At 49.9% G+C, this 13157-nt stretch overlaps 1 protein-coding gene across 3 annotated transcripts in view; it reads left to right on the forward strand.

Annotated features, from left to right (window-relative positions):
* LOC111153393 (trio Rho guanine nucleotide exchange factor) overlaps positions 1-13157 on the forward strand; it is a 355850-nt gene that overhangs the window by 273972 nt on the left and 68721 nt on the right. For all 3 annotated transcript variants that reach the window (XM_022512390.1, XM_022512391.1, XM_022512392.1), the window contains one exon: positions 5151-5394. In XM_022512390.1, coding sequence (XP_022368098.1) covers positions 5151-5394 — 244 coding nt within the window. The remainder of the gene's footprint in view (positions 1-5150; positions 5395-13157) is intronic.

The raw sequence follows: 13157 nt of genomic DNA on the forward strand, positions 1-13157 counted from the left end.
ATATATAATCACTGTCCTATCTCCACTTGGCCTTACTTTTTACATTTAAAGTTTGGCTTTTTAGTTGTGGCTTTTAAATTGGGGTTTTTTTTAACATCTCATTTTCCATTCCACCTCATGTATATCACACCGTCAAGGAGGCCTTGGTTCTAAGAATGATTTTTGTGTCAGAAAACCCAGTGTGTGCTCATGTCAGTAAAGAGTGAAGAATTAACATCCCTGAATACCACACTCAGTATTTCTTTTCTGGATAAAATGTTAGGTATGGTAAGCTACCGTTTTGGGGGGAAAAAAATTCTCTCACAGATTTCTTTTGCATGTGTGTGTGTGGTAAAAGCCATATAAAATTTACCCAAATAACCATTTGTTGAGTTCTCACAGATTTCTTTCTATACCCTCGATGTGTGAGAGCCCATGACAGTGGTCCTCACTAGAACTCAGCCGCAGATCTTGGTGGAGGCTTCCCCTGAGGACTTGGCATTGGGGTTGGCGTGAGCGGGGGCTCTGCTGCCCAGGCTTGGTGAAGCTTGGTGAAGTTGCACAGTGGGAAGCCTGGGTGGTGAGAGCCTGGGGCAGGATGCACTTCCATGGGGAACTCTGGCTGCCGGTGGTGGCCTCTCTCGGAAGCGTTGCCAGTAACGGCACTGTACTCCCTAATCCCCTTGAACCAAGCGGCCAGTCTTTGGTCCGCTCCGTGTGAAACCTCCACAAAACCACAAGATTCTTTTGTGAGGTTTCTGAATGACTGAACCATACTGAACCATGCTGGGTTGTAGGAGGGACTGTTCACAGAGTTGATACACTTTGTTCTTTTGGGGGGAAATGGCTTTTATTAGACCGCAATGCCACTTTCCTTTTGAATTGCTCTCACAAAATTGGCCAAACACCCACCTGCAGCTGACTTCGGTTCTCGAAGTAGAATCATTTGCTGCAGGGGCTGTGTCGTCCCCTGTGGCCGTTGTGACGAGCCTACTCTCCCTCCAGCCGAAACTGCCCCAGAGCTCACCGGGGAGCGCCATCCTTCAAAGCACGTGTTTGCTTTGGTCTCTCCAGAACTCTGTGTACTTGCAACGTCACACTGCCTCGTTGTGCACCAGAGAGGGTTGCCCTGAGTAGCGGTGGGCTTCTCAGAAGTCCCCAGCCGTGGGGACTAAAACAGTTGAGTCACTGCTCTTAACTGGGTTCAGGTAAAGCAACAATATAACACGCTTTATCCAGAAAACATAAAAAGTAAAATTCTGTTCTGTGTGGTAATTGATGAAGATTCAACATGCCAGGGACTAGAGATGAGTGTTTCATTCTTTCATTCTTTTGGGTGAGCGCCCACAGCTTGTTCACATTCAGTCTTTCTAGAGAGAATTCAGGCAGAGGGACCCTGATTGGAGTCCACCGATTGTCTGTGTGTCTGGATTGTCAGAGTGCCCCCGGAAGCCCTCGGCGAGGGACAAGAGGTGGTCTGGTCCTGCAGGAGGCATTTCATGGCTAGTTTCCATGGTCCATGCACTAAGGCCTAGTCATGGCCATGGTTTTTAGGCATCACAGTTATTTTTTAAAGGAGAAAAGCAGAAATATTGGAGGGGAGGAGGGCACTGTCTTCTCATGTGAATTTCTCAAGAGTTAATGTGAATCATGGAAGCTGAGATTTTCATCAGTTGCGATCCTAAACTACATGCATGTGATCAGGAGCCCTGACAGAAGTCCGTAAAACACACAGAAGTGAACAAGGTCCCGTAAAAATGTTCTCAGGGTGCGCTTGGAAGGGAGAAGTGAGTTTTAAACTACATCAGTGGAATGGTAACTCAGCATAGTAATGAAATCAGCTCACTGGTGGTGGAAATAGCATTGAAAACAGGTACAATCTCAGTCACCCTTCATTATCCGAACTTTTTCTGCTTAGGAATTTAATTCCTAAAAGGCAGTGATGATTTGCATAGCTTCCGCAAAATAGCTATTTTAAGTCTTTTATTTTTAAAAGTTTTTTTTTTTTAAGTTAGCAAACTAGTTTTAAAGGCAGTTTTTGTAGTGAGTTTAAAATATTCAGATGTGAACCTTGAGATAGAAATCCTCAGGACTTCTGCGCCCCAGAAAGCATCCTTTTAGTCCTCCTTTAAAGATTTGTGGAGGAGATTCTCACGGTAAAGCCAAGCAGATAGGTTGTTTTTAATGATAATTTTAGTACTATTTGAAAACAGATTATTGTAGGAGATTCTGTTAGTAAGTTCTCCGAAGTCTTTGAAAAAGAATTTGAATTTAGTATGGGATTCTTTGTCAGAACAGGCTTGATTTTTATTATGCTCTGTCAAGTCCACAGATGTTTCCAATAGTTTCTGATTACTCTGTGAGGGGCTAAGGAATCAGGGCCAGAAATAAAGTCGAGCTTAACGTTCCTTCTTGGGCAGCCCCTTTCTCTCCTTCCCACCCTTCCCCCACCCGCAGAATGCACCACGTGGCTTTGAGCTGTCTGAAAAATTAATAAAACGCTCAAGAATGAAGCCAGCAAAGAGCTGGTGATGAGATAATGTGTCTTGAAGTTGTGCTTCCCAGGGCGGGGGGTGGAGAAACCTCCAGGCGGCGTGATGGGCTGGGGGCGTGGGGCTCCGGGCAGGGGGTGACACACTCGCACGGGCAGGTCACTGGTGGCCGTGGGAGAACTCCAGCAGGCCTGAAGGGGGCCGTAGGAAGTGTGGACCCTGCGGGGCCTCAGCACACTGGATTCCTTGCTGGGGCTCCTTCCCTGGTCACGCCTCCCCTGGGGCAGGAAACATTCCTCCTTTTTGTTACAGGGATTAAGCACTTCCATAATGTGGGGTTTCACAGGGAAAATTCTCCAGCCTGGGCCTCTACCTTTAACTTTTTAACGTTAGCATCTTTGATGGTTCACGGAGATGCGTGTAAGATTTAGCATGGGTTTCCCACTGGGGAATGTGTACCGTTTCGGAGGGGATTAAACATTCGTGAGAAATTGCCTTTGTGGCCTAGCAAAGACAGTCCATCTGTTGATATGTGTGCTTTGTTATGGAAGAGTTCTGTTGTGTTCTGCTTTCTGTGGTTGTCTTGTGGACATGTGTTTCTTATTGTAAATATCTAAACTTTCTCTCAAAAGAGAGGCCATTAGAACCGGAGGATAATGAACAGCATAGGGCATGACGGGGGCCCAGGGGGCTGTGAGCCTGTGCAGGAGGCATGGATTCCCAGGTCTTTGCGAGTGAGGGGGAGCGGCGAGGCCTCTGGAACGAGGCTGCTCCCCAGTGGGACGCCCGGCCAGTCCTTCCACCCACCGGCCACAGCTCAGGCTCCGCTCTCTTGGCCTGTGTGTTCTCCGTGCTGCCGCCCTGCAGGGGGACAGAAGGCTGGGCATGTGGCACGCTGAATGCAGGCAGAGCTAGCTCCCGAAGTCACGTTTTATTTCAGAATTGTGACACAATTTATTAACAAACTGAGTGACGAGGTAGGTGCAGGAGCAGCTTCCCAGAGGGCTTTGCTGGGTGGACAGAGCTTGAAGCAGACCCAGAGGGGACGTGGGGGCTCCGAGCAGCCAGAATCTCATGCACACAGTGCAGGCAGGGCTCAGCTCAGGGAAGACACACTCCAGGCTGCGAATCCCACGAGGAGAAGCCGGCGAGCACGCCTGGCAGGGCAGGCTGGGACCCGGCTGTGGGAGCTTTGGACCCCAAGCTCTGCAGTTTGGATCTGATGTCCTTGAAGGGGAGGCTTAGCATTTCAAAAAGGCAACTGCCCGCAGTGCCCACGTGGAAAGTGGGCCTGGAGTGTGTAAGGAGGCCACCACAAAATCCACGTAACATGTGGCGTGGCTGGGCAGAGGAAGGAAATAACCCGAGAGACGGCCTTAGGTCTGTTTGATAGCATTTGGAGCGCAAGAGTTTTTAACTTGGGTAACTTAATTGTGGTACCATTAGCCACCATTGAAAGACAGACAAACTGGGGAGGCGGGTCATGTCCTGGACTGCTTTGGAGGGACACGTCCAAAACGATGAGGGGAATAGTGTCTAGCTGTTATCTGGGTTGTCTGCTTGGGGAGTCCTCGGCATAGAGGGTGTGGTTATGGGGCCACATCGGGCCACAGTGAACAGGCAGCAGAGCTGGAACCACGGGGGCTGCCTGGGTTGAAGAGCCAGAGGGGACAGTCCAGAGAAGGGGAGCGGGTTCACAACACTCTTGTGTAGGAGATGTTAATGAGCGTGTGTGTGTATGAGCTGTCCCCATGTGTGAACGGTCCGAGGGGCAGACTTAGAGGGCCCAGGCCACAGTAAGCAAGTGGCCACGAGAAGGCCACACACCTCTTTTATAAGCAGAAATCATGGCGTGGATGTATCTTTCTGGAGTTTGTGGATACGTTTCAGAGGGCCTAAGTGTTGGTAGTTTTAATGGACAGAAAATGGGAGTGAGCTTAGTGAGAGGAGAGAAGAAGGGAAAGGAGCTTCAGGCCAGAACGCACGTAGCGTATGGGAAAGAAGCCAGAGTCCACAGAGTGTGTGGGCTGGCATGCTGAAGCACAGTGTGGGCAGGCGTTCTGGACAGGCCTGGGGATGGGAGCGCCCACTAAGTGGCATCCTGGAGGGCTTCGGAGAGAGAACAAGGCATGCTCTGCCCATATGTAGGGATCTTGTGGCCTCCTCCGTCTCCCTGCTGTGCGACAGCTCTATGTTGGACCCACGTGGTGCCAAGAGCCCCCACGCTGACAGCGCAGGCTGCTGTGGTGCCACGTCGGAAGGAAAATTTCAGATAAAACTATCATGTTAGCACCCTGTGGTGCAGTGATCCCCCAGTGGCCTTGAAACAGAGGTTTTACAAGGTTGCCCTGGGTTTGAAAGATGATTATTATAGCACATTTTGAGCAGGGAGATGATAATGTCTCAGGCCCAAAATGATACGGACACTCATCTGAAAAATTGTATCCGATTCTGACCGTGAAACCCTCAAAGATCATAACCGTGTTTTCACACACAGGAAAGTCAGTAGCTGCCCATGTGATTCTGAAGGTGAGTGAAGGGGCAGCGGAACTGGAGGGCCCCGACTCAGGCTGGGGGCAGGTTACTGCCCTGACCCCAGGATGTTGCTGGCCCAGGTCAGCCTCCCCTACTGCAGGGGCAGTGACCGGGGCTCGCTGACGTGCATCTCTCCCTCCCCAGCTCTCTGGCGGCTGCGAGCTGACAGTGGTGATCCACGACTTCACCGCCTGCAACAGCACGGAGCTGACCATCCGCCGTGGCCAGACCGTGGAGGTTTTGGAGCGGCCCCACGACAAGCCTGACTGGTGTCTGGTGCGGACCACCGACCGGTCCCCTGCTGCAGAGGGCCTGGTTCCCTGCGGCTCTCTGTGCATCGCCCACTCGAGAAGTAGCATGGAAATGGAGGGCATCTTCAACCACAAAGGTAGGAATCCTGGGGCACGGCTGGCTCATGCCCGCTGGAAACGACCCTGGTGCTTCTGTCCCTGTTTCCTTGCAGCCTTGTCCCTCGTGACTCAGGCCGTTATCACTGTGGCTCTGACCCTTTCTAATCCATCAAGAGCTGGAGTAGAAACGAGGATTTCATATGATGATCAGAAATGATTGCGTCATTTCCCAAAATGGTATCTGTTTGGAGAATGAGAAGGGGGCTCTTCTCTTTCGGCCAGTGTCACTCATAGACTGAGAACACAGAGCAGGTACCATTCTCCTCCAGGGTATGAAAGCAGGTAGGGGAGGTGGGATCACATTCAGCTTCTCCTTCATCAGGTTTTCGCATTGTGGGTTCTTTTGTTTTAGCATTAATTTAATTAATTTAGCAGGAATTCAAGCATGTGGGCCCTGAGTTTAGGCACACCTCCTTTCTCCCCTGTAGAGTATCTCAGAACTCTCCAAAGTGCCCAGGCTCCCCGTGCAGCATCGGGACGGAGCTGGCCCCGAGGGAGGGGTTGTGGGTCAGGCAGGGCTCGGGAGGACGGCTGCAGCTAGGCTGTGGCTCTGATGGCAGGGGCTTCCGAAGGAAGCACTTCTCCCCTGAAATGACAGGCCATTTGAACCAAACAGCATTTGGCATTCCTTGGTGATTCTTTTATTGAAAGGTAATGGTGGCAAGACTGCTTTACTGTATGTGTCTAGATGGGTCAGTCAGGGGCTCCTAGCGGGCATACGAGGGCGTTTTGTCCACAGTGTCCAGCATGGCAGCCGCCAGACAAGTGTAGGCGCAGAGCATCGTTCAGAGGCAGCCGGTCTGAGCTGAGATGCTTTGCAGGGGGAGGACATGTGCTAGATTTCAAGAGCTGTGGTGAAAAAGTCCATGCACAACTATTTTAGAGCCATGATCGGCTGAAGTGACAATATATCGTGTAGAGTTAAATAAAATGTCTTGTTAGAGTTAATGTCTTAATTTCCTGTTTCCTTTTACTTTTGAAAACTGGCTACTAGAAGGTTTTAAATGGCACATGCAGGTTGCTGTACATTTCTGTTAGTGCTGGTTTCCCCTCAGGGAAAAGCAAACTTGAGACTTTAAGCCCCTTTGAGAAACATTGGTCATTTACAGCTTCTAGAAAAGTGCAGTGTGTGTAGAGTTTATCTGCCTCAAACCATATTATGTCACAGTCTCCATCCCTCTGCAACACTGGCAGATGGCGGACTGTTCCAGGTCTGGGACTGTGCAGTTTGTTTTCCTGAGAGAAGAGCACTCTAGTCGGCCATATTCCAGTTCTTTTCTGTTAATTTTGGAATATTCTGGTCACTCCCTTCATTTGTCATCTGTGCTCTCCTTGCTTTCTTCATGACCTGTCTTGGGGCCCGTCCTCTGGCTGCCAGGTGCATTGAGCTCAGTGCATTGAGCTCAGTGCATCGAGCTCAGTGAGGCTGCAGAGGATACGGTTACTGATTAGCTCACCTCATTCATTATGGGCACAACCCTGGTCCAGATCCCTTAGGGCCTAGATGTGACCTGAATGTCACCCCAGTAAGAAACCAGAAGAATTCAGCTATCATTTCTCCAGGGATCCAAACAGAAAGAGAATTTTCCAATTTTGGCCAAAAGCTGAGGTGTGGGCTTTCTTTCCTGGCAAAGCTGTGAGTTTAGAGCAGCGTTGGGTCCCCACCTCCCCCCTGCCGCCCCCACCCCCGTGGCCATTCAGCCCCAGTAGGGGTCTGCACTGGGCCAGCCCATCGTCAGAGTACTTCCAAAGTTGCATAATGTATTTAAGTCCTTGGGTTGGAATTGAAAATAACGAACAACTTTTCCCCTCGAGTTTCTCACACAGAAGAGCCCTGGTGAGTTTAAGCATGCTACAAATAACACTTGTTCAGAAAGATTTCTTTTTATATGTGCCTTCCCTGTGGTGTGTTCTTTGCTTCCTGGTGTTCACAATTGTGGGCTAGCTGAGAGGAAAGAACTAGGTATTTATCACGCTTGACTTTGTTCTGAAAAGTTCTTATGGAAGTGGGGTTTTTGCTGGGTTTTAAGTTTAAGTACCAGTTTGTTGCCTGGGCTTTTTGTCTCGTACTCTGTGACACTCTGGCCCCTGAGAAGTTACTCCTTATCCCCGAGAAACCCCATCAGGGTCTTTTTAACAAGAGGGTGTGTCTTCACTCAGTAAACCCTATTGTGAATTAACAGCTAGTCAGTAGATGGGGGCTTAGAAACCTTCTCCATTTTTAAATTCTTTCCTGCATTTTTATTTTTCCTAGAATGCAAAGAACCACTTAAGATTGTCTCTTTGCTTGCAGTGTTGGGACCTGGGCCATAGATTAGGGGAGGGGAAGTCTTCCTTTGAGCTATGGACAGGCCTCTGCCAGAGTGTCCTGTCCATGTTCAAGTCCAGGAAATCGGGCAGCAGTGACGAGGTTCTCCACCTAGGAGAAGAGACCTTTGTCAACTAGGATGAGGATCTGGGAATTAAGTCCAAGAAAAAGACACAGAGACTTAGGGAGCAAGAGGCCACTGCCACCTTGGGAAGCAGGACATCTAGATCTGCTTCAGCTCAGCCCACAGCCCTTCTTCTTGCCCTTACTTGGAAAGGAGTGCATGCCACCATACTGCTCGTACACTGGCTCGCGTGGGGCTGTTAACACCTGTTACACACATGCGTCTCCTACCCCATGTGGGGTTCCAGACTGGGCTTGAAGGATGCTACAGTGACGAGTTACATGTGGCTCCTCTCCAAGAACTTGCTGCCCATCGCTGGTGCATCTCCTCTTGGCCATCCCAGAAAGCAGGTTGTCTCGCCTCTCACATACTTCCAGACTCGTGACAGTTATGGAGTTGTCATTATGTATCTGTCTCTAGACAGTTTCTTAAATGCCTTCAGTCTTTACTGCTCTGACCTCCCAGGCAGGAGGAGGCACATTTACTGATTTCTGATTCCAAAATTTTCTCAGCTTTATTGCCTCAATAATTTTTTCATAATTCCTTAGTCCAAAAAACTTAAATTTCCATAAATTTCAAATGTGAAAATCATGCCTGTTAAGGTCAGATGTCTGTTTGGTTGTGAATGATATTTTAAAGATTGTCCTGTGACTGTGAGTGTAAATACATCATCCGAGAAGGCCCAGTACTCACCGATAGTGCTGCCCAGGTTCATGTGATGGTTTTTCAGCGTTGTTAACATGGGAAATCTGTTGGACAAGGAGAATACTTGGAATTTGTGAGCAATAGGTCTCTCTCCTTTCTTTCTTTCTTTTTTTTTTTTTTTTGTTTAAGATTTTATTTATTTATTTGACAGAGAGAGACACAGCAAGAGAGGGAGCACAAGCAGGGGACTATGAGAGGGAAAGCAGGCTTCCCGGCGAGCAGAGAGCCCGATGGGGGATTTGATCCTAGGACCCTGGGATCATAACCCGAGCTGAAGGCAGATGCTTAACGACTGAGCCACCCAGGAGCCCGTCTCTTTTCTGTTAAACTTGAGTGGTGTAGGAAGAGGTTAAAGATATAACTTATTTAAAAGGAACAAGACATGTAACTGCTTGATTTGTTTTCCAGTGTGAACACTATTTGTTGAGAAATGCTTTCCGTCTTGGGGGAAAGGCCCGTGGAAGCAGGTTGCTCGGGGAGCAGTCTTTGCAGACGGGTGGTGTGGGTTTTCGATGTTTCATTCCTGCCTCGCTCTGGCCACCATTCCACATTCTTCCTGGAGTCTCCACCAGAAGTTACATGGACCCTGGGAACAGGAAGGTAGAAAAGGATTCAGCAAATCCTCCCGCTCACCCCATCTTACTTGGGTTTGCGGGTTGTGCCATCTGTGTTAAATCAGCATCAGGGGCCAGGGTGCAGACACGGAGACCGTGTCTGCGCCCCGCAAGTCTGACCCACAGCGGGGACTAACAGGCATGGGTCTCCCTCACTCGCCTGGGGGTCACGAATGGATTCACTGCTGAATCGGTGCCACATAAGTGTGTCTAATCTCCTAGTAAGTCCAAGGGATTTTCCTTTTGCGCTGTCTCAACTTGTAAAACTTGTCACTTCGCTCTGTTCTTTACTTAGTCATGGTCACAAGAAGTAGACAGGAGTATCAGCTGCGTTTGTGTTCCTTATGAGGCCAGTTCAGAGCATCCCCTTTCTTAGGCTACTCTGGCTAAGTGATCCAGCTTTTCCCTCTCCTCACAACTCAAGTGACCCTGCGCGATAGCGCTGGGGCATTTCTCCCCACGGTCCCAGTGATAGTCCAGCTCGTGCACCTGCCGCGGGGGCACGTGACTGATGCCGAAACCCGGAGCTGGTGGTGACGCCACATTGGTTTTCCATGTGGTAAAATGCACATAATAGAAAACGTAACCATCTCAACCAGTGTTCTCTTCAGGGACATTGAGTTCCTTCACACGGTGCCCCTTCACCACCGACCGTCCGCCGAGGCTCTGTCCCCAGGGGACACTAACCCCAGTTACCTTCTCCCAGCCCCTGGCAGCCACCGTCTGCTTTCCGTGTCTAGGAGTCTGACCCTTCGAGGGTCCTCCTGCGGTAGTTCTGCTTTTGTGCCTGGTTTATTTCACCCAGCACGATGCGCTCAAGCTCATCCGTGTTGTAGCTTGTGTGTCCAAATGCCCGGAGCTGAAAAGAGTCCACTGTATGTGCGGGCCACGTCTCGTCCCTCCTTTCATCCACGGTGGACACTGGGGTTGCTTCCCGCTTGCAGTTGTGAATGATGCTGCTGTAACCAGGAGTGTTCCGGGGTCCTGAGTCCTCACTTCTACTGCTGTGGGGAGTGTACCCAGAAGTGGAACTGTCCTATGATAATTCTTTTTTTTTAAGATTTCTGAGCATGCCCACCACATTGGGTTACCTTGATCTAAATAACATATTTCAGACAGACTCTTCTCCAGTGCCACCATCGCCGCTGGCCGGCAGCCCTCCCGGTCCCGGTGCCCCTTCCTCTCTTACTACAGCTGAAGTACAGATCGCGTCAGGCTGCGCTCCTCAGGCTCCTTCAGTGACTTGCTGTTGCGCAGAGCTCATGTCGCTCAGGAGCCTCGTGCCATACCCGCCCCAGGTGTGCACGCAGCCTCCCCGCTGGTGTCAGGTAGCAGGAGGGCTTTGTCTTACTCCCTCGCCCCTACCTGACTTTCTCTGTCCCCTCCTACCAAATAAATGAAAAACCCTAAAGGAGGAAAATAATGTATCTGGTGAGTGTGGAGATGAGGGAGAACGGAGTAAATTTGGGGGCAGTTAACAGTGTTTCAGCGCAAAGGCTAAGCTGAGGATAACCTGAGACAGTCCCGATGAGATGTACTCAGGGACCACAGACCCACGGGAAACCCACAGGAACTTACTGCAAGTGCTTTAGAACAGATTTCAGTCCGAACAGCGGGTGCAGATACGGTGCTAAACATATGAACATGATCCTGCAAGTGCACACGACACAGGTTCTCAACAACAGGACTGATGAGGGAGGCAGAGAACCCTTCCATCACCCTGAGAGGACACAGAGGGAAGCTATGCAGGGAGGCCTGGGAGGGCAGTGGGCTCCCCAGGAGGCTCCCTCAGCAGGGTCTGCATGGGCAGGTGAGCACAGTTACTTGTCACCCGCTCTGTCACGGTCTGCCTTAGTCTCTTACTCTATCTGGATATGTTCCCGGGGCCATTTGTCAGAGTTCAGAGAACTGGACATACCTCGCATACCAGGGGCTGCTCCTCAGAGTCACTCGTAGTCTCTTAAAATGAATGAATGAGTGAGCCCAGCACCATGCCTGGAGGTCAGAGCTCCACATCTGATTCTCAGAGAACCACTGACCACAACCCCTATGTGTAGAATTAGGCTGCATTTCCCTTAAGGGCCAAATGCAGTGCCTCTGAGCCTCTGTCTTCAGCCTCCCGGCCTCAGCATCAGGGCCCTGTGAGCTGGTGGCCCTGCCTGTTTGTGCGATCCCCAGCTTTGGGGAGAAGCCAGGTCTCTCCCGTGGCATCAGCTTCCGTGTCCCGTCTCCCCATTTTGTGGAAGTGAGACTAGGTGACAGGACCTTCGCAGAGGTTTGTGGTCGTGGAAAGGAAGGACTCTGCAGGCCACCAGGTGTGTCCTCTCCCAGGGACTCCGGCCCCACCGCCTGCATTCCCAGTCTGTGCCCATCATCAGCTGGCCACCCAGCTCAGAGGGCAGGTCAGAGCTGTTTCTCTCCTCAGAATACAGGAGGTGCTAAGATTCCTCACCCCCGTCCACACCACTCCCCCGGCTCCCAGGACAGCATCAGCCTAGCACAATACAGCCAACAGAGGGACGTCTTGTCCTCTCCTCACAGGAGTCATGGCCTCATCCTGTGCTCCCCCTCCCCCACCCCGCCCACAGCCGCCACCCAGAGAAACAGCAGCTCTGCAGAGACTAAGGTACTTCTCTAGAAATCTCTGCAACCAAAAACACAGCTCTGACATCTGAGGCCTCTTGCATTTCCTCAAGTATATTGGGGATGACTGGGTTTAAATTTGTTCAGCTCACATAGCCTCTTTCCCAAACCATGGGACACTCTGCCCTGAAGGTGGATCAAAGTCTCCTACGTCTTGTAACTGCTTACGACTTTTAAGTGACCTAATAAGTTCTCAAAAAAAAAACCAAGGCCATTAAAACAACCTTAGTGATATGAAAAAATTTAGTTGACTATATCATGATTCTGGTGGATTCAGATGTTTAATGCCAGATTGCCACTGTTAACCGGAAAACACACCCCAGGCATAGACGTGTCAAACCTGTATCTGCCCATATAGTCTTTAAAATATATATGTATGATGGAGGCCATATATGCTTTCTCAGAAAATTAGCTTGGAAAAGAACAGTTTTTAGCCTGTGAGAACAGCTGCTAAAGTAAATCCCTGTGGGAAGACAAACTGAGGAACATGGGGCCTCACCAAGAACAAAGACGCGGTCCTTCTCCCGAGCGCCTCGGAGTTAGGCGAGGTGATCAATCCCAGCCCTATGATTAAGACTCGTTCGCTGTGCAGCATGTAATTATGGAGCCGCACAAGTGGGCTGTTACTCTGGGAATGCTTCATGTTGGAGGTATTTTCATGTTCCAACTTTATATTAAAGTGTTTATGGAAACAGGAGAAAACCATGAGCAGGTATTAACGCTGTCCATATTAGATGATCACAAAATTATATACATAGCAAAGTCATAAGCCACGAATGGGAAAACCGTCTTCCCACGCTTGCTTTAAATGGCCATGAGATAGCGCTTAGGGAAAGAAATGTCATCAGGGGAGAAGGTTCACCAGGGAAAATAGGAGCATACTCTCCTCAGCGTGACACACGGGCTGGGCAGGGAGTGGACGCAGGGACAAGATACAGGTGTCCGCGTCCCGCTTTTCCAACCGCCTCCTCTCTGACATTGGCACATGTCAGACTTTGCCATTTATTAGACAAACTGGGGTTTCTTAAATGTCTCTAATGAGGGTCTGCAGAAGCTGGGAAAAAGTACAGAGAAGATATGTTTGGTGAAAAACCATTTAAAAATTGTGTGCTGGTTTCCGTTAAGTGTTTTGACCATGAATAAGTGCTGTCCGCGGTGGGAAAAAACAGTGTATCCCCTTCAGACGGGGTTTGCACTTGTCGCCGTGATTTATGCAGTCGATTATGGCTCTGAGAACACCTGATAAAACAGCACCTAAGAAGCAGGCGCCAGACAAACCGAAGTGTGTTTTGGCTTTTGCCTCTGCGTTCCTTCCTGTGTTCAGAGATGCAGAAGGTGACTTTGTCA

Source organism: Enhydra lutris, unplaced genomic scaffold (assembly GCF_002288905.1).
Source record: "Enhydra lutris kenyoni isolate GAN:26980312 unplaced genomic scaffold, ASM228890v2 scaffoldscaffold32, whole genome shotgun sequence".
NCBI lineage: Eukaryota > Metazoa > Chordata > Mammalia > Carnivora > Mustelidae > Enhydra > Enhydra lutris.